This window comes from Cryptomeria japonica, chromosome 11, assembly GCF_030272615.1.
Source record: "Cryptomeria japonica chromosome 11, Sugi_1.0, whole genome shotgun sequence".
Lineage (NCBI taxonomy): Eukaryota > Viridiplantae > Streptophyta > Pinopsida > Cupressales > Cupressaceae > Cryptomeria > Cryptomeria japonica.
In genome coordinates, this window is record NC_081415.1 from 227,331,152 (window position 1) to 227,352,451 (window position 21,300).

The following is a 21,300-nucleotide window of genomic DNA, read 5'->3' on the forward strand; positions in this document are numbered from 1 at the left end:
ATAGAATTCAAGTAGATATGCATCATACAACTCATCATATAAATCATAGATGGAAAGAAAAAATAATATACATAGATCATTTGCAAAAACCCGCATGCCGTATATATATAACTCAAAAATGATAATGTGTGTGAATACAATAAATAAGCCCGAAGGCTTATATAACATGATCACACAACACTGCCTCTATCAGCAAGTGGATCCTATCCACTAGATCTTGCCCCAGAATGTCAAGGTGGTCCCATAACACCACCACTGCTAGTCCATCATGAAGTAGATCTACTTGATCTCCTCCTCATGAATGCACTGAAGCTAGGCTCTCTCTGACCCTCAGGGATGGCTCTCTCATATGCCTATCTATAATAAATAGCCACCTGCGCAGTAGTCAAATATCTCTCTCCCTGGTCACGTGCATCTGTACTTGCTCTAAAAAGTTGATCAAAGGCATCCATAGTGATTTGACATCATCGCACTGCCTCATCTCTCTCCTGCTAAAGACACACTTGCTTCACCTTAAGGGCACCATAATCTGCATGGTAGGTCTCTTGCTCAATATCTTGTCTAGCGACCTCATCCTCCAACCTCTGCACCCGCACTCTTAGAGTCTGCAGCTCATCCCCATCACCAACCTCTCCTATCCCACCCTCTGTGGCAGGCACATCCTCCAACTCTGGCATATCATCATCATCATCCCCACCCTCGCTACTCGATGACTCCGAAGAATCATCGTTGTCCTCACTACTAATAGACTCAGTGTCTCCACCAATATCTATATCCTCATCTCCCTCTCCTCCACCACATTATCCCTCTCCTCCCCCATCTACACCATCTCCACCACCTCCTCCCCCATCTCCACCATCTCCTCCGGCTCTCTCCCCTGCGTCTATCATCAATCGCTGTCTAGGATGGTGAATTTGTTGTGCTGTAATTGGAACAGCAAGATCAGTCAAAGGCACTGGCCTGTGCCTAGCAAACCACGCACCATACTCCGCTATTGTCCATGGATCCGCTCCACCTCTACCCCAACCCCAGAGTAATGGTTGCAAAGAATTGAACTTAGTAGAAGCAACATGTGGCTGAATACACACACCCCAATGAGATACCTCTCATGAAACATGAGCAAAATATGCAGTAACCACATGTGTCACCTGTACCTCACCAAACTGTGAGAACCCACCCAGGAAGATACATCTCTATGATCCACTGAGTCTCAAAATTCCTCCCAATAAGATATATTTTGTAGCATCATAAAATTGCGACAATTGCAATTTTGACTGCATTTGGGTCTTCACAATGGCGGCGCAACATTGAACCTGAATGGAGACCTCGAAACCTATTTGCGACATCAAAAACTGCATCTTTTCTGCACCTTGGCCTAATCCTCCTTGCACCTTGCTGTCCCGGGAGGTGGGACCATGGCGCCCAGTGCTCTGGTCCTTTAGGACCATGGCGCCTAGCGCCCTAGTCCCTCAGGACCATGGCGCCCAGCGCCCTGGTCCCTGGCCCTATTTTGGGCCCGGTCTCTTGTTGGGCATCAGGTCTTCAAGTTTGCAATTTGGAAAATAATGTTTCTAGGTCAGCCAAAGGTCAGAAAAATTAGTCTCCTAACCCTAATTGACAAGTATATAAACTACATTTCCTCTCCCATTTTAAGGAGGAAAAACATATGTGTACAAGAGGCGGAAGCGATAGGCAAACATTCAAACATTCAAACATTCAAGCATTCAAGCATTCCTTTAAGCAATTGAGCATTCTAGGTCTCCATTCAAGGCTAGGTGTTGCATTCAAGACAAGGATTCAACCATTGAAGAGGAGATCACTTACAACATACAATCTACACAACATCATTACACCTTCACATGTAAGAATACAAACATTCTTACAACAAGGTATTAGTACTTGATTACATTACAAACATTTACATTTACAACATTCTCATTTCTTGGTTAATTCCAAAACCAGGGTTTGACCTGAAGGCAAACCCCTAATCCCTAACCCCCCAATCATCCTCTCTTTTCTGTGTGTAGGTTGTAGGTACACAGCTGTAATTGAAGATTTGGAATCCTTGTGCAGAGACGAATAGATCCCCCTTCGTTTCGCAGATTTTTCAGAGGATCGTGTGCACTCCGGGCGCCATCGTCCCGTCAACTTTTGCTCAAATTTGCAGGACAACATCGTCTTGACATTTTATTGCTAATTTTAGGTCCGTAGCTTCATCCCGTGTCTCTATCTCTATCTACAAGCGAATCTTTCTTACTTTTACATACATTCTTAGTTCAATCCTTCCTTCTACATTCTTTACAAAAGAGGGTATCCTTGCTGTCTCAACCCTTGAAACTCATTTAGAATTCAATCTTGCATTGTGTGGGATTGGATCTTGTAAGTTTCAACACCTCTTTTGAATGTATAGTGTCTCCTAAGTGAAAACCGTCAATCCTAGTGACCTCCTTTCTCTCTCCTTGGAGTGGGGGGAACACCTAGGGTTCGATTTTCCGCTTTACATTTTGGTGAACCCAACGTGAACATCCTAATTCTGATTATTCATGGTTAGATCTGAAAAATTTTGCTTCCTTAATTACATTTCCATGTTTGATCTTTTGCAAATTTTAGAGGTTAATTGCATAAAAACCCTAAAATTTTCTTTTTAGTAATTGAGCTTGTGAAATGTTTAATTATTAATTCTTGTTTGAGATCTACCCTTCTATTGCAAATTATCAATTCATATTTGTGCTTTAATTCTGAAAATTAAGTGGTCAAGTGTCAAAACCCTAATTTTTAAAACCTTCTTGATTCAACCTTTGACCGATAATTTCACTGATCAAAACACCTCCAAATTGGTTGTAACTTTGGATTCCGCAACAAAATCATAATATCTCTCATCCCTGAAAATTTTGAAAAAAGTTGCGAGGACCGTGTGCACCCCAAGCGCCATTGTCCCCGACATTTTTTTCAAAATTTTGGGAGCTAGATCTTACTGTATTTTTCTGCTAGAATTCAGAATCTTGGCTGATTTCATCAATTCTAACACTTTCAAAATTAAAGTCAAAGTTGGTCTAGTGATTGCTTGGATTAAGGCTTCTAATCATTCAAAAATTGTTGAAATTGAAATTTTGTGTCAAAATTGTGTTTCTTAATATCCTAAATCTGAAAAGTGTGTCGGCATTCATTCAAAGTTTTAGTGCTTTATTCAAATTTTTGCAATTTGTGACTTTTGAAATTAAGTGTTTAATTGCAACAACTTTGATTTCCACTTTCAAAATTGAATTTTGCATGAAATTGAGTCAACTTTTAAATTTCAAAGCTTGCATTGCTTTTAGTATTCCCTCTAAAATCATAAAATTCAAAATTTTAGTTTCCCTCTCTTTTTCAAAATTCAAATTTTGCATTTTTCAAACAATCTTGGTAGGATTCAATTTTGAGATTGCAACTTTAATTTGGCCTATCTACAGATCGTAAAATCACTCAATTTTTTCATATTAGCTTTAAAATCATCATAACCTTCATCCTTGAAAATTTTGAAAAAAGTTGCAAGGACCATGTGCACTCCGTTCGCCACGGTCTCTGACATTTTTTCTGAAATTTTGGGAGATTGTCAGGATTGCATTTAACAGCTTAAATCTAGGAGATTGGCTGATTTTATTGAAATTTGCTACCTCTAAATTTGAAAATAAATTCAAAATTGAAGATTTCAATTTTCAAGATAACAATTAAAATTAAGAGCTACCCCTCCTTGGCCCTAATTTTTCAATTGTGCCTACCTTTCTTGGAAGTTGTGTTTCCCTCTTCTTTCACAAAGTTCAAATTGGATAATCATTATCTCATTGTTCAATTTTGCCAACTTTATTTTCAAAATTCAAAATCTTCTCTCTCTCTCTAGTGCATGAGTTTTACAACAATAAGCCCTACTTACACTATTCTCGTTAGACGAAGCCTTAGAATTAAGTCTTTCCAAGGTTTAATTACCGAGGAGATGGAACCTAATTTGAATGGCCTTTTTAATGAGGACATGGGTAATTCCTCTAATCCTCTTAATGATGAAGAAGCTCTCCATGAGGTTTTTGTAGAACAACTTTCGAAATTGGATAACCAATTTGATGATTTTCAGCAATGGATGTCTAAAGAATACCCCGATAGTCAAGCTCTTTCATTAATTGAGGGTCTAAAACGTATGGTTCAAAGTGATAAGAATGGAATTGATATTTTGCATAGTATTGCACACATCATGGATTCGAATGTGATGCCTATGAAGAGTTGTGCTGAAACTTTAGGTTATACACAACCTCCTACTCAAGTCAATCATTCTATCCCTTTGACAACTTCTATTGCTAGTATACCTACTTTTACATCAAACATAATGACTACTTCAATACAAAACATTCCACCTATGATCACCAGTCATGGGGGCAATCCTTCCTCTTCAATCAACTCTCTTCCTTCATTCAATCTGACTTCTTCATCCATTCCTTCAATGAGTGTCCCTATTACATCTCCACAAATGAACATGACGCAAGGGGGCAATTCATTCAACCATTCCATTCCTCCTTGTAGTGCTCCTTGTTTCCAATCATCTCCTATGACTAACCATCATAGTGTCCCACCACCTTACTCTCAATCAATACCTTCTTTCAATAACATAATACCTCCATCACAATCTAACATGTCTAATATGAACTCTTCGACTGAAGCGACCATTAACAATCTTGCACAAACTGTCTCTTCTTTACAACAACAAATTGCATCTATGAATCAATCTAAGTTTAGTGTGCCCACATTTGATGTTGCGAGCCCACTTTCTCTCGGCATTGTTCAAGCTATCCCCCCTAAGCATGTTGAAATCCTGAAGTTGGAGCTTTATAATGGTAAAGGTGATCCTCTAACACATGTTAAGACCTTTCAAACAATATGTACTGATTTTGCTCATGACCAAAGGTTGCTTGCAAAACTGTTTACTAGAACATTAAGAGATAAGGCTCTACAATGGTATTTCTCATTGCCTTCCTATTCTATTACTTCATTCCAACAACTTGCAAATGCTTTTATTCAACAATTTCAAAACAATATAAGTCCTAAAGTTACTTTGATTGATTTAATGCATTGTAAACAAGGTGTTAAAGAAAAAGTGACTGATTTCATTGGTAGATATAAGCATTTGTGTGCTCAAATTTCTTTTCCAGTACCTGACAATGATATTCAAAGAATCTTTATTTCTAATTTACAAAAAGATATTAGAGAAAAACTTCTATTTTTTGAGTTTACTTCTTTCCAACAGTTGTGTGCAACTCTTCACAATTATCAACTGGCTGTGAGTCAAATGGAACAAGCAAATCCTATGGCTCTGAGTGATAAGGGTGATAGTAGTCAACAACCATTTGGGAAGTTTAAAACGAACAGAGGGTTCGTTAAGTTCAATGAAAACATCATCAACAACAATGTGAATGCAGCATTAGGTGTGCCTTCTATTTCTAACTTTTTCAAGAAAGAAAGAAAGTTTACTCCTTTGAATGAATCATTGCATAGTATTATGAATAAGTTATTGGAACAAAATGTTCTTACTCTCCCTCCTATAAAGCAAATAGATCCTGCAAAGATTAATTCACCCTATTTTGATAACAAATCTTTTTGTCAATTTCATCATCAACCTGGGCATGATATTGAAAAATGTTTTGCTTTAAAGGGTAAAATTCAAGATTTGATTGATAATAATACTATCTCTGTTTCAGGCGTGAATGATAAAGGCAACACATCTGTAGCTCTTCGTAACCAAAATCTTAAGATTTTTGCTGATCCATTACCTTCTCATACCTCTAATGTGATTGAGACTAATGATTCCTCTTTCTCGCCTGATGGTCTTGTGTCTATGACTCCAAATGTGATTAACTTTGTAGAGTAGCAGAAAATCCCTAAAGAACCTTCCATCACATTTGATTCCAGTGAAACTATCAGGGCACCTAATGGTCCTTTATATATAGTTGCAAAAGTCAAGAATACACCTTGCCGTGGAGTGTTTATTGATCCTTCTTGTATGGCTAATGTTATTATTGAAGAATTTCTTTTTACTTTGCAATTGAATCAAGTGATCTATGACAAAACAAATGTGGTTGTGAAATTATTTGATGCATTTTCTTCTCCTGCAATTGGTTCTATTACATTACCTATTGAGGTCCATAACAAATCCCTTGATGTGAGCTTTGCTATTATTCCATCATCCAAACAATTTCATGTGAAGCTAGGCTATCCTTGGCTATCTTCCATGAAAGCTATTGCTTCTCCTATTCACAAGTGTTTGAAATTTCCCCATAATGGTGAAGTTGTTACTGTCAATCATAGTCTCTTTAAACTAGCTGAAAGAACTTCTAGCATTCCTATTGATTATTTTTGGCCTAAACAATTCCAATCTCTTCCACCATGAAGTGATCATCTTTTCAAATCTTATCAAAAGTGGAAAAAAGATATGATCCTATCTCTAAGTGAACCTCGAACACCCAAACTTGATATTCCTATCGTTCTTGAGAAGGAAGTTCTTCCTTTGAAAGATAAAACTAATGTCTTTCCTCAAGAAGATTCCCAACCCATTCCTATAGATGTGACTATGTCTATGTCTAATAAACTTTCTAAAAGTAGACCTATACCTCCTCGTCATGATGGACTTGGTCTCCTTCCTAAACCAAATATTCCTCCTTTATATGGAGTAGTTCCTCCTCCTTCCTCTTATAAAGAGAAGAGACCTTCCTCTTCTCCTATTATCCAACCTAAGAGACCACAACCTAAACACCCAAGTGATAAGGATGAGAACATTCCTCCTCCTCAATCTTCTCAACTTCCTACTAAGACTAGACGAAATCGTTCTACGCGTGAACGCCGACGAAAGCGTCATCTTAGAGCTCGTGCAGCTGCTTCTCAAACTTTGCAATCCCCAAAAACACCTTCAGCTAGTATTATTCCATTTTCTCCTCAGCCAAAAATTGAGCCAAAATCTCCTAAACATAAGATCCATAATGGTTTTGATCCTGTGCGAGTTAAAGATCCTATTTTTATAAATCTTGATGATGATATAGATGAAAATGTTATTCATGATGAAAATGTTACTCCTCTTTCTTCTGATAGTGAATATGAATATGTTGATATTGATAACCATTTATCTAACGAATTTTCTAAAGCACTTATCCTAGCTCCTAGACAAGAACAACGTGGCTTGGAACATGAACATGGCCCTTTTTTGGATCTTGCGATAGCTCCATCTGCTGTGTTGGATGTTCCTCCTCTAGCATGTTTCCTGCCTTCCCGAAATATTGATCAGCAAGATCAGGGGGTGGATGACGTGCTAGACTAGTTCATTAGCATAGCAGACTCTCTCCTCCTCTCTTTTGTTACTTCTTCTATGTGTTATTCTCTTTCTTCTATTTGTTGTCCTTAGTGTTGTCTACTTGAGGACGATGCAAAGCATTGAGATCTCTGTTGGTCTCTCTCATGTTGACTCAAAAGACACATGTGTTCCCTTCTTCTAGGTGACCTTCCTTGATTGGGGAATGAAGAACAATTATGCATATATACATATGATATACATGAATTATCATACAACATACTGACCCCAAGGAAAGCGAAGTCACCTCATGATTTGTGTCCATTATCCTTGGGTTTATCTCACACTTGGGGGCTAAATCTTTGTGATAACATGCTCCTTTCCCTTCTCATTTCTTATGTGTATCACTACCTTAAAGCAATCACCCCCGATGAGGCATGTGCGATCACTTTAACGTAGGGGGCATACACTCCGTTCATATCTCTTCAAGATTCTTGAAAATTTCTTGGCGAACTTAGTTTTGCCTTGAAAATTTTTGGTATTTTTCTTGCATGACTCATAGTGAGGGAACCTTACTACTGACAGTCATGGTTCTCCCTCGTGATATTCCCTTTTACTTTGTCAATCAACGTCATAAGATCCTTAGTCCACTGGGGGCTTGGTGTATCTTGCCTCCTTGACGTGGTGAAAGTCTTTCAATGTTGTTTCCTTGTACTTTACCGGAAGTATGGGCATACGCTTATACTCCTGCTAAAGTGGGGGTTAAATGTAGCATCGTAAAATTGCGACACTTGCAATTTCGACTGCATTTGGGTCTTCACGATGGCGGTGCAACATTGAACCTGAATGGAGACCCCAAAACCTGTTTGCGACATCAAAAACTGCATCTTTTCTGCACCTTGGCCTGATCCTCCTTACACCCTGCTGTCCCGGGAGGTGGGACCATGGCGCCCAGTATCCTGGTCCCTGGCCCTATTTTGGGCCCAGTCTCTTGTTGGGCATCGGGTCTTCAAGTTTGCAATTTGGAAAATAATGTTTCTAGGTCGGCCTAAGGTCGGAAAAATTAGTCTCCTAACCCTAATTGACAAGTATATAAACTACATTTCCTCTCCCATTTTAAGGAGGAAAAACATATGTGTATAAGAGGCGAAAGTGATAGGAAAACATTCAAACATTCAAACATTCAAGCATTCAAGCATTCCTTTAAGCAATTGAGCATTCTAGGTCTCCATTCAAGGCTAGGTGTTGCATTCAAGACAAGGATTCAACCATTGAAGAGGAGATCACTTACAACATACAATCTACACAACATCATTACACCTTCGTATGTAAGAATACAAACATTCTTACAACAAGGTATTAGTACTTGATTACATTACAAACATTTACATTTATAGCATTCTCATTTCTTGGTTAATTCCAAAACCGAGGTTTGACCTGAAGGCAAACCCCTAATCCTTAACCCCCCAATCATCCTCTCTTTTCTGTGTGTAGGTTGTAGGTACGTGGCTGTAATTGAAGATCTGGAATCCTTGTGTAGAGACGAACAGATCCCCCTTCATTTCACAGATTTTTCGGAGGATCGTGTGCACTCTGGGCGCCATCGTCCCGTTAACTTTTGCTCAAATTTGCAAGACAACATCATCTCAACATTTTACTACTAATTTTAGGTCCGTAGCTTCATCCCGTGTCTCTATCTCTATCTACAAGCAAATCTTTCTTACTTTTACATACATTCCTAGTTCAATACTTCCTTCTACATTCTTTACAAAAGAGGGTATCCTTGTTGTCTCAACCCTTGAAACTCATTTAGAATTCAATCTTGCATTGTGTGGGATTGGATCTTGTGAGTTTCAACCCCTCTTTTGAATGTAAAGTCTCTCCTAAGTGAAAACCGTCAATCCTAGTGACCTCCTTTCTCTCTCCTTGGAGTGGGGGGAACACCTAGGGTTTGATTTTCTGCTTTACATATTTGTTGTTAGTAGAAAGACTAGTGCACTACATCATTAGGCCTACCAAGGTAATCTAATTAAGGCCTCCAAATGAAATGCTACAATATATCCAACTGATGTCTCCAATACAAGGTGTTCCCCAAATCCCTGTGTCTGATACCTGCTATATACCTGAAGGTATAAGGCTCACTAGGTAGAAAATCTACATGAATGATAAGCCTAGAAATAGAAATGTGCTCCCATGCCCATGTTTGCAGCAAAGTAACACCACAACTAATAGAACAGTATCCCAGATACACAATACCATGCATCTGATAGTACAACATGGCAAGTAGACAAGGACCCCAAGCATACAGTTGACGATGCACAATCATATCATGGAGCACTCTGCCCCATCCAACTGGAAACCCATGACCTCATCGATCAGGTATCAGTAAACCACTGACAATACCACATAATACAATGGTCAAGTCATCATAGTCTAATTGGGCCCAAGGGATCTCATAACGGCCACTGATCTGCAAATCTTGAATATCACACTCAAAAAGTGCACATAATCTAGCAATGCCATCATCATGGTCATATATAACTCTCTCACCATGAATGGGAATACGCAGTATACACCATACATCCTCTAAGGCAATGGATACCTCACCAGTCGAAAAATGAAATGAACACATCTCTGAGTGCCACCGCTCTATCAAAGCCGTAATCATGGCCCTATTGGCCATAACCTCTGGCAAATGCAATACATGGTAAAGACCAAGCTGACGAGTATGCTCAATCTCATCATCTGGTAGGTTAGCTCGAAGATCAAGTCCACTAGTTCTGCTTTGTCGACAGTATAACACTCCAATGTTCTCCTGCAATGAGAAAATGATCAAAATATCAGATGTTGGATACAGATAAACTTAAAAAAATTTCAAACGCATGACAAAAACTTACATATACAATGAATGCGTAACAATTATGACTTATGCGGTACAAATATGACTCTTGCGTGATAAAATGAGCTAATGCGGTGACACTTATGACACATGCGTAGCATTTAAAGCATTTGTGGTACACTAAACATTAATGCGTGAAAACTGACAAGCGATTGCGTGACACAAAGCAAAAAGTGATCGTGGAAATTTTTTGAAAAACAGGCATAAAAATAGGCAAAAATCAGAAAAAACGATGGAAAAATACCATGCCACCAGTCCCAGGAGGTCTTTGATATGAACGTACTTGGTCCAACAAGTGCAATCAAGCTCTATAACCAGCCATGATGGTCAAATACTTAGAAACAAGCACATAAATTGCAAAGAAACCAAGGAACTACCAAATCACAAATGAGCAAATGAAAACCTAGAATTCTCTATTTATAGCTCAAAATTAGGGTTTTAAGACACCTTGATGCTCGTGGTCCCCGCTAGCTTCAAACAACTTGTAGCCTACTCAAACGATCTCAAAATGACACAAAATTTCACACACTTGCTCTTTACACTAGTATCGAAAACATGGTCTCAATTTTTGAATTTTCCGACCACCTTTTCCGAGGGGGCATATTTACACCCTAAGTATCACCGGGGCATACTGGGGTATAATTTTTCTTTTTCTTTGAAACAATGTCATTCTGACTTTATCTCAAAGAGGGGCAAATGTAGACACCTAAAAATGTCTCATTGATCACGTACTAATTATTCTTCTAATTGATTAAATAATCTTTATTATTTAATTAAGTCAATTAAACTTATTCTTCTAAATTCTTCTAATTTCATATTTCTTCATCATCTTATTAATTATTCTATTTTCCTATTCTATCATCATTTAATCATTTTAACCATTTCCTAAATATTAATTAAATATTTATTATTTAATTAATTCTGATTAATTCCTCAATTTAAATAATCTTTATTATTTAAATAAATTACTAATATTCAATTTCTATCTCAAATCATCTAATCATTCAACCCTCTTCTAAATATTAATTAAATATTTATTATTTAATTAATTATAATTTAATCCTTTAAATTAAATAATCTTTATCATTTAATTAAATTCCTTTTCTAAATAATTGAATAGTTTCTTTGAAATATTTAATTAACTAATTAAGTCTTCCATTTCCAAATCCCCAAATTCTAATTTCATTTAATTTCATATTCTTCTGATTTCTTCCAAATTCAATTACATGTGCATGATTTCAAAAACCAAATTGAAAATCAAAGTCAAGTTCTAAATATATTCAAATGCTAAATTTAATTATTAAATTCAATTATTTGAATAATATCTCATGCAAAGATTAAATTAATAATCTAAATCTAAGTGCAAGCACATGCTAAATTAATTAATTAAATCATTTATCTCTCCAATCTCTATTTTCATCTTTCAGTTAGCTTTTTCTAAATTAAACTCTCTGTGTCATCCTCTTTATTTCCACCAATCATCCTTTTTCTTCCTTCAGCTAACTCTTTCATCAATCAATTGACTCAATTAATCTATTCAATCTATTGAGTTTCACTCCTACAATCAGTAGTTCAACTATCAACTTGCATTTGAGCTCACCCGAGTTCACACCTCTTGATCATTATGTTCCACCTTTCAATCAATCTTCTCCAATTTTCTATAAATTGAGCATCCAATCTCCATTTTCAATAATCACGAACTTTGAATCTTTGTGTCACTTGCAGGTTACCAGCGCAATATCTGAGAGCCATCATACCACAAAGAGGAGAAGAGCAATGGAAGCGATATGCAAATCTTGGAATAGGGAGTTTTATTTGAATTGATTTATAATTCCTATTTTATTTGATCTTGCATTATTTCATTGTATTGCTTGTTAAATTCTGATTAGGAAAGGGACTCGTGATTTCCCTTGTTTCTAATTGATTACTTTTCTTTGCTTTGATAAAGAAGAATGAATTTTGCATCCCACGCGTCCTACAACAAACACATCATCCACTACGACAAAACAATACAATCTAGTGGAACAATTGCAGAAAACACCTACCGAAATATCCATCCTATAACTTTTAAAGCTTTCACCCGCGCATAAAGAAATTCTTGAACGAGCATTAGTAGATAACACTATATCCAAAGATCTTGATATCGAGCAATTCCAGACCATGGTGGGACACTTTACAACCCGTCATTGCTTGTCATTCACTAAAGAAGATGACATGTCCTTGCAACACCCTCACAATGCTCCCTTACATATCGAGGTCCTCATCCACAAAACGCGAGTTAAGTGTGTTCTAATAGATGGTGGAGCTGGCCTAAATATTTGTTCATTAAGTCTTGTTCATGCCTTAGGATATTCAGAAGATGCAATTGATATCTAGAAAAGGATCACTATAAAAGCCTATGATGAAGAAGAACGTTCCTCCAAGGGAATTGTGATACTACCAATCAGAGCGGGACCTCTACAAAAAGACACAGCATGCCAAGTTCTATACTTGGACCTATCATATAATGTGCTCCTAGGGAGACCATGGATATATGACTTGCAAGCTGTCCCATCAACCTATCATCAATATGTAAAATTTCCCTATGAGGGACAAGAAATCACAATATCTGCAGATGCAAATCCATTCCAATATTGTAGCAATCTAAAAATGACTCAGGAAGTAATTGTTCCTCATAGTAGGGAAGCAACATCTTTGAACACACAATCCAAAGAAAAATCATTTGCCTCTATTCTGTCAAGTATGGAAAAACAAATGTAGTTAAGAGATCAAGGGAATGGAGAATACTCAATATCACAATTACCACTTTCTCCTAAATCCTTGGGAAAACCATTAAGCTCTAAACAACAATCAACTATGAAACATCTTCCGATATTTGATGGAGCATTCATTAGTGCTCGAACCTTATCAGACGAGACAAAAGATAAAGATGTACTACAATGGCTATACAAAGATGAAGAAGTTCATTAAAAGGTCAACAATGTCAGAATACCTATAGAAAAATATAGAAAAGGATTCAATATCCTCCAGAGAATGGGATATACTGGGAAAGGCCCTATAGGAAAAAGAAAAGAAGGTATCTCAGAACCTATTGAGCCTCATACTCAACATACCAATGACAAAACAGGTTTAGGGTATGGACAAGTCACTCTACCGGAAGACACATCTTTTAGTCAACAACAAGAGGAACATGAAAACAGACAAGAACAACTGGCAATTGAAAGGGAAGAAAAATCAGTTAAGCAACAAGAACAAGCAAACACAAAATGGCAAAAGAAGCAAGCTTCAAATCAACAAGAGAAACAAACTAGAAACATCTCTCAAGCAGCAATCTCAATTAAAACAAGAAAGAAGCTAATATAAGTTCAGGAGAACTCATAGAAAAGTTGAAAAAACTCAATCTTAGTCTTGAAGAGGTTGAATATGAAAGAATAAAAAGTATAGCAAGAAAAGTGGAAGAAATGATATATAATCAAATCTGTAGATTGCAGGCTACAAGTGATACAGATTCTAATGAATGGGAATGGGATTCATATCACTCTGAAGAATCACTTGAAGAAAAATTCTTTGAAGGAGATATAGAAGTTGATATAGTTCACACGTATGCAGGACAAATGTCAAAAACTAGTTCACTTGAATTAGAATCACATTCGGCTAACCTGGACTTAACTGAGGATGATCAGGAACTTCTTATGCAAGATCATTCTAATGAGAGTACCATCCTAGACATTGACATACATATTGAAAACTTTGATACATCCATCATGACCCTTGAAACCCTTGAAACATACCAACCTGAAGATCCCTTACCTCTAATCCACCCTAAGCTTATTGATTGGGAAAATAAAGGACATACTGCCATTGATACTTTTCCAAATGACCATGCCATATCTGTATATCTTAATGCAATAGAACCCGTAACAACTCTCACCAGGAATGTCAGCAATGCATCTTCCAGTCAAGTGGGTGCCAAATCTCCTAGTCGCAAAAGTGAAAATAAAGAAAAGAATATCAAGTCTAATGCTGAAAACCATTTATTGGCAACATTCGACTGGGAAAAAGTAAAAACAAAGGACATATCTAATGGTGAAAACCTCCTTGAGGCACCGGAATATGGGGGATTTGATACTTTACCTGAGCACTATCAAGAAAGATCATCCATTTTGATTAAACCAACAGAGGCAATTAACATTTGCACAACAGAGCAACCAAAGATTCTTCATCCAGCAACATCTTTATCAGAGGTAGAAATGCAACAATATGTAGAATTCTTCAAGCGACGACAAATCAATTTTGCCTGGTCATATGCAGACATGCCAAGGTTAGATCTAGAGCTTATTATGCATCACTTAAATATTAATCCAAGAGACAAACCAGTTAAACAAAAGTTAAGGAAAATGCATCCACATATCGCTCTTCTAGTCAAAGAAAAACTAAAGAAATTACTGGATGTAAAATTCATCAGACTTGTAGCATATCCTCAATGGGTATCTAACATTGTTCGTATTTCAAAACTAGATAAAAGCATCCGAATATGCACAGACTTTAGAGACCTTAATAACACATGTCTAAAGGATGACTTTCCTTTGCCTAACATCGACATCATTGTAGATTTAACTGTTGGACACTCCATGTTTTCTCTAATGGATGGTTTCTCCGGATATAATCAGATCAAAATATCACCCGAAGATAAAAAAAAGACAACTTTCACATGTCCACGAGGTACTTTCTGCTGGAATGTCATGCCTTTTGGATTAAAGAATGCAGGTGCTACATATCAAAGAGCTATGACAACTATATTTCATGACATGATGCATACATTCATGGAAGACTATGTGGATGACATATTAGCTAAATCCTACAACAGAGAAGAACATATGGACATTCTGGAAAATATCTTTGACATGTTAGAACAATACAAGCTAAGGCTAAACCCTAGGAAATGTTCCTTTGGTGTCACTTCAGGAAAGCTATTGGGATACATTATTTCAGCAAGAGGAATCAAAGTAGATCTAGCTAAGGTTAAAGAAATCATGGAAATAACATCTCCCAAGAATATCAGTCAACTAAGATCACTACAAGGAAGACTCCAGTCAATCAGAATATTTGTGGATCAATTAGAAGATAAATGTCAACCATTTACTCACCTATTGCACAAACATGTTAATTTTAAATGGGACCATCAATGTGAAGAAGCATTCAATAAGATCAAGGCATATCTCATGCAACCACCTGTTCTAATGTCACCAATTCCAGGAAAACCATTATTACTCTATGTATCAATTATCGAAACATCATTGGGAGTTTTGCTCGCACAAGAGGATAAGGAAGGAAAAGAACGAGCCATCTACTACATCAGCAGAACACTACTGGGATATGAGATCAACTATTCATCAATAGAAAAAGCATGCTTGGCAGTAGTTTTTGCTTCTCAAAAACTATGACACTATCTACTATTTCACTCCATCAAGTTGATAGCTAAAATCGATCCTCTGAAGTATTTACTCAGTAAAGACACATTGACAGGAGGACTAGCAAAATGGATCATGATTCTAAGCGAGTTTGATATCAAATATATTGACAGAAAAGCTATCAAGGGACAAGTCATTGTAGATCAACTAGCAGAAACACCACTTCAAGATGATCATCCTCTACAGATTGAATTTCCTGATGCTGATATCCTAACAGTCACGACAAAAATATGGCAACTATACTTTGATGGTTCATATACACAACACGGATCAGGAGTAGACATTCTATTCATCACACCACAAGGTCATATAATCCCAAAAGCATACAAATTAAGCTTTCCATGCACAAACAATATAGCAGAGTATGAAGCATTGGTAACAGGTATCAAAATGGCTATAGAATGGAATATAACACAACTTCAAGTCTTTGGAGACTCTCAGCTCGTCATTAATCAATTCAATGATGACTATCAAACAAAAGATGACAAACTCATGCCTTACAAAAAGATGGTGGATGATATCAAGAAGCACTTTGTAGAAATAACTTTTGAACAGATTCCAAGAAATGATAATAAAGCAACAGACACCACGGCTACACTTGCTTCTCTATTATAGACACAAGAAAATCAACAATGTTACGAATTCCTAGTTGAAGAGTTGTTTCATCCCACCTTTAATTGTCCTAAATCCCAAACCATTTGTCAACTTATCAGAAATGATTCATCCCGCTATGGCCAAACTTACACATACCTTAAAGATAACATCTTACCTCTAGATTTATCGAAGAACCAAAAGAGAAACTTTATTCGCCAATCCTCCCATTATACTCTCGTTGTGGATACCCTGTTTAAACGAGGTCTAGACGGTACTCTCTTAATATGTCTTGAACAAGAAGAATATGAGAAGGCCTTACATGAAGTCCATGACAGCATTTGTGGTACTCATTCAAGTGGTCTTACCCTTTCGAAAAACCTCATACGCTTGGGCTATTATTGGCCGACCATGGAACGAGATTCTTTCAAGTTAGGAAGAACATGTAAACAATGTTAGATCCATGGGAATTTGATCCATGCACCAGCACAAGAACTTCATGCTTTAGCAACATCTTGGCCTTTCTGTCAATGGGGTCTTGATCTAGTAGGAAAGATAAATCCTTCTTCATCAAATGGACATAAATTTATCTTGGTAGATACATAATATTTTACAAAATGGATTGAGGCAGTACCTCTCATAAATATCACAGGAAAACAAATTACTACATTTATCTTGAATTACATCATTTGTCGCTATGGAATACCAATGACCATTATCACTGATAATGGGCGACCATTCAAAAACTAGGATGTACAAGAGCTATGTGAGAATTTCAAAATATAGCACATATTCTCCACACCATATTATCCACAAGGAAATGGACAGGCAAAAGCATGTAACAAAACTATTCTGAAAAGCCTTAAAAAGATAGTGAATGATGCTGGGAAAGATTGGCATATTCAACTAAACCTTGCTCTCTAGGCCTACCACACTAGTATCTGCACACCAATAGGTGCCACACCTTTCTCTCTTGTATATGGATCAAAAGCCATATTGCCAATCGAAGTAGAGATACCCTCTCTACATGTATCACTAAAAGGTCTCATCCCAGATGAAGAACAAAGAGTATCTAGAGTTAGAACTGATCCATAAACAGAGACAAAATGCCTTTGATCATCTAAAGGTATATCAACAAATAATGTGCCAGAGCTATAATCATGGGTTCAAACCACTAGTCTTTCAAGTGGGAGAACTAGTGCTAAAAGAAAATCCACACAATCAGGCAGATTGAGAAAAGAGGAAAATGTGAACCAAACTGGTTAGGTCCATTTGTGGTCACAACAGTATTTGGATCATAAGCATATCAGCTATCAACATAGGATGGAGATCAGCTCAAGGAACCAATCAATAGCATGCACCTGAAGAAATTCTGTCTAAAAATAAAAAAAAATAAAAAAACAGTGAAAAATCAAAAAAATCCTAAAGAGTGAAAAAGAAAAAAAGAAAGAAAAAAATCAAATATCAGAAAAGGTGCAATAAAAAAAGATGGCGAAAACCTAGCAAAGAGGTGCTATTTGTCTACTAGCTCTTCTGTCTATTAGTTCATGCATTTTTCCGCTTGCATTTAGTCATTTTCCATCAACACTATCCATGACCAAGCATAAAGCCTTTATACATACGCCAGACATCCTAGGTGGCTTCTCGCCATGGTTTGGATCATTTTATATATCATAATGACTTTGTTTCTAGCCTTGGGGAAAAATCCTACACCTAGTTGGGGGCAAAACTCTTGATCAATTTTGAGCTTAATCAAATAGGTAGACCAAATAGTTAGACAACTCTTATCAAGTGAAAAACGAGACACATCCAACATTGAACACAAGATCAAACTATCAACTATCAAGTTATCACCAAGTCGATTTAATCACATCACACACTTTTTAGTAGATAATATCTTTTTTGATTGTAACATGGTTGTTCAACTTTTCTATATTTCTTTTCGCTATCATGATTTCTAAGTGACTCCAAGATGTCATTGACTAGAGGAACAAGGAAGAAACATGACATTTTTCTTGTTTGCTGTCTGAAAATTAATCATTAATATGTGCAAATTAGTCTCAGGACATGATCACCGGAATATCATTGAAGACATTTCCGATTTGCGTATTGAAATGATTAATACTGCCTGTTTTACACAAGCAACACTCAGGTCATCTCGGTTCAATTATACCTCGATGCTTGTGCTAACTTTCTATATCAAAATCCAAGAAAAAAGTGCTCAGGTCATCATGGTTTAATTATACCATCAATGTTTGCACTCACTTCCCACATTTAAAAAATCTCAATGATGACAAAAATGCAAAATAATTCAGTCACTGGTCCAATCGTAGTTTGCATCTCATTGCATTTTCATTTTCATTTTAGCTTGCATTTCATTCTTGCATGGGATCCCACAAGCTCCTTTTATCCAAGGTTAAATATGTTGCAGGAATCATCAAAGTATCATCACAAGTGTATACACAATCGAAATGATGACTCATATCTCTTCAAATATTGTCAACCTAGCTCAAATCTTATGCTATCTCTCTCAACAGAATCAACAATCAGCATATCCAAATATTTCTACAACTTGATATCAACAAACTGCCAATTCTATATCTAATCAACCTTATTGAATCAAATCAATCAATCAAACCTAATCGACTCTAATCATGTCTTATACAAGATGTATCCTTCCTGAAACCAGACATTTTGATCATGTCTTATACATGTTGAATCCTTCCTAAAACCAGACACTTTGATCATCGTTGTCTTATACAGGATGAATCCTTCCTAAAACTAGACTGAATTTTGATTTTATCATTCTAATCAATCAAGATTTTTCAATCTTATTCAATCTAAGCAATCAAGCTAATCGAAGAACTCGCATTTTCATCAACCACAGTTGTAGAAATCAAATCAAATCTATCGGGATATCAATCTTGCAAAAAAATCCAAAGATCAATTATCTCAATTGATCTCCCGAGGAGGCATCATCATACCGAAATTTAGCAATCAAGAGCCGAGGCATCCTATCCAAATCAATATTAGCATCAAAATGAGATTATTCTTTGAATGAACACATCATCACACCTCACTTCAAAGAGGGGCAAAATGTATACACCTAAAAATGGTCTAAAGATAATTAATTAAATAAGCAATTATTTAATTAATCCTCCTTTCCAATTTAATTAAATTCACTAAGCAATTTGATTAAATTTCCCCTTTCATCTACTTATTAATAAATCTAAGGATTTATTAAATAGGTTCATCTCAATAAATCCCCTTTAATTAATTAATTCAAATTAATTAATTCCCTCCAAATTCATTTCTTCTAATTCCCTAATTAATTAAACAAATAAAATTCATGAGTTGTTGAGATTAATTAGCCTTTTCATATTATTTAAATTTCTAAATTCAAATTCTCCTAACTTCTACCACTCCTAAACCTAACCCATTCTACCTACCCCCATGTTCCCTTTCATCTAGCATCTTCTAGAGCCTTTGTGACACTTGTCACTAAGTGTCCCCTTTCATCCAACCTCTTCTAGAAGCCTCTTGACACTTGTCACCATGGAGATGACAAATGTTCCCTTTAATCCAACCCCCTTTGCCAACCTCCTCCAATTTAACCATTGATATCTTTAGATCAATCTTGACCATTGATTCTTGCCACATCACCCCTAGCCTTGGGAAATCCTATAAATAGACCTTATTTTAGAGCACAAAGGGTTCCAATTTGATCTCATCTTATGCATTTGTTACTATAGGCATTGAGCTTCTACTTTGTCATTTCAAGCATTGTTATCATGTTCAATTGTAGCTTAATTGCATTTCCATTCTAGTTTATTTTTCTAGAATAATCATGAAATCATGTAGCTTAATCATGTTATTCTTGCTAGATTATGCATTTTCATCATTCAAATCCTCCATCTAAGTGAAGTCAAGTCACTAGAATTTGCATAATCAGACCTTAGAGCATTTTTCATACTCGCATTTACTAGGAGACAATAAGTCGATTCGCTATGGTTTTACATTTCATTGATTAAATCTTCTAACCATACTTGCAATGATTTATTGAGTGCATTGTGTTTGCAGGAATAGGTACACTTCACAGAGCATGACACTACCCCTTAACATACCGAATTACCAACAACTCGAGGTTTGGTACTTAGTAGGGAAACAAATAAGAAAAATCACATAAACAGTATGGTTTCCCATACTCATAAGAAACATATCCTCCATGGTTGATTACTTCACCAACCCATGGGCACATATAGAAAGCACAAGTTTCTTACAATACATAAACAAAGCACTAGTACTAGTTTAGTCACATTAACAGAGAGTACTTTTTAGTATGCTATCATCTACTCAACGAATGTTTTAACTATGCTTTCCACATGAATAACTGAAAAAAGTTTATTCTAGATACAAGTAATGGAATTGTTAATAATTCACCATTACATAAGGAAATATCATCATTCCTATATCTTTCCCTAATTCCACTAAGCATTCATAACTACATTACTAACTATGCAAATTTCTTCTCCATAAGACTTCCATCTTTCAATATGAAGCCAAAATGCAAAATTACAATTTCACATGCTTTATACACATTCTATTTAAATCAATGCATTCTTTTGTAGCATTCCTAAAAATCTTATCATCTAGGTAAAGAGAAGGGAAAGAGATTTTGATAATTAAACCATTTCACACATAGACACAAGACCAACAAGGTCACACTACATTATAAAATTTCTCACTATAAGTCTATCATCTTAGTTGCATGGTTTTCGTTTCACTACCATTTAGACGAATTGCCAATAGGACTAGCATGAAATTTCCAATTATTATGGTTGCAACAGAATGTCCTAGTTTTCCAAACAAGAAATTGAGACAGACAATCTTTTCGATAATACAAGAACTCTTGAGAATACTCACTATTCTCAATTCTCTACAAAACATATCATAATTTGTAACCTTTTATTGAAAATTCAAGGTATGATAAGAAGGTAAAAGAGGATCTATCAACTAAATAATACATAATTATGTATGCA

General features: G+C 36.3%; 1 protein-coding gene across 1 annotated transcript in view; it reads right to left on the reverse strand.

Moving 5' to 3' along the window:
• Positions 1 to 491: 491 nt before the first annotated feature.
• LOC131860150 (receptor-like protein 47) overlaps positions 492 to 21,300 on the reverse strand; it is a 36,946-nt gene continuing 16,137 nt past the window's right edge. Inside the window, exons 2-3 of the mRNA XM_059214525.1 lie at positions 825 to 1,076; positions 492 to 713 (exon numbers count right to left, since the gene is read on the reverse strand). Coding sequence (XP_059070508.1) covers positions 492 to 713; positions 825 to 1,076 — 474 coding nt within the window. The remainder of the gene's footprint in view (positions 714 to 824; positions 1,077 to 21,300) is intronic.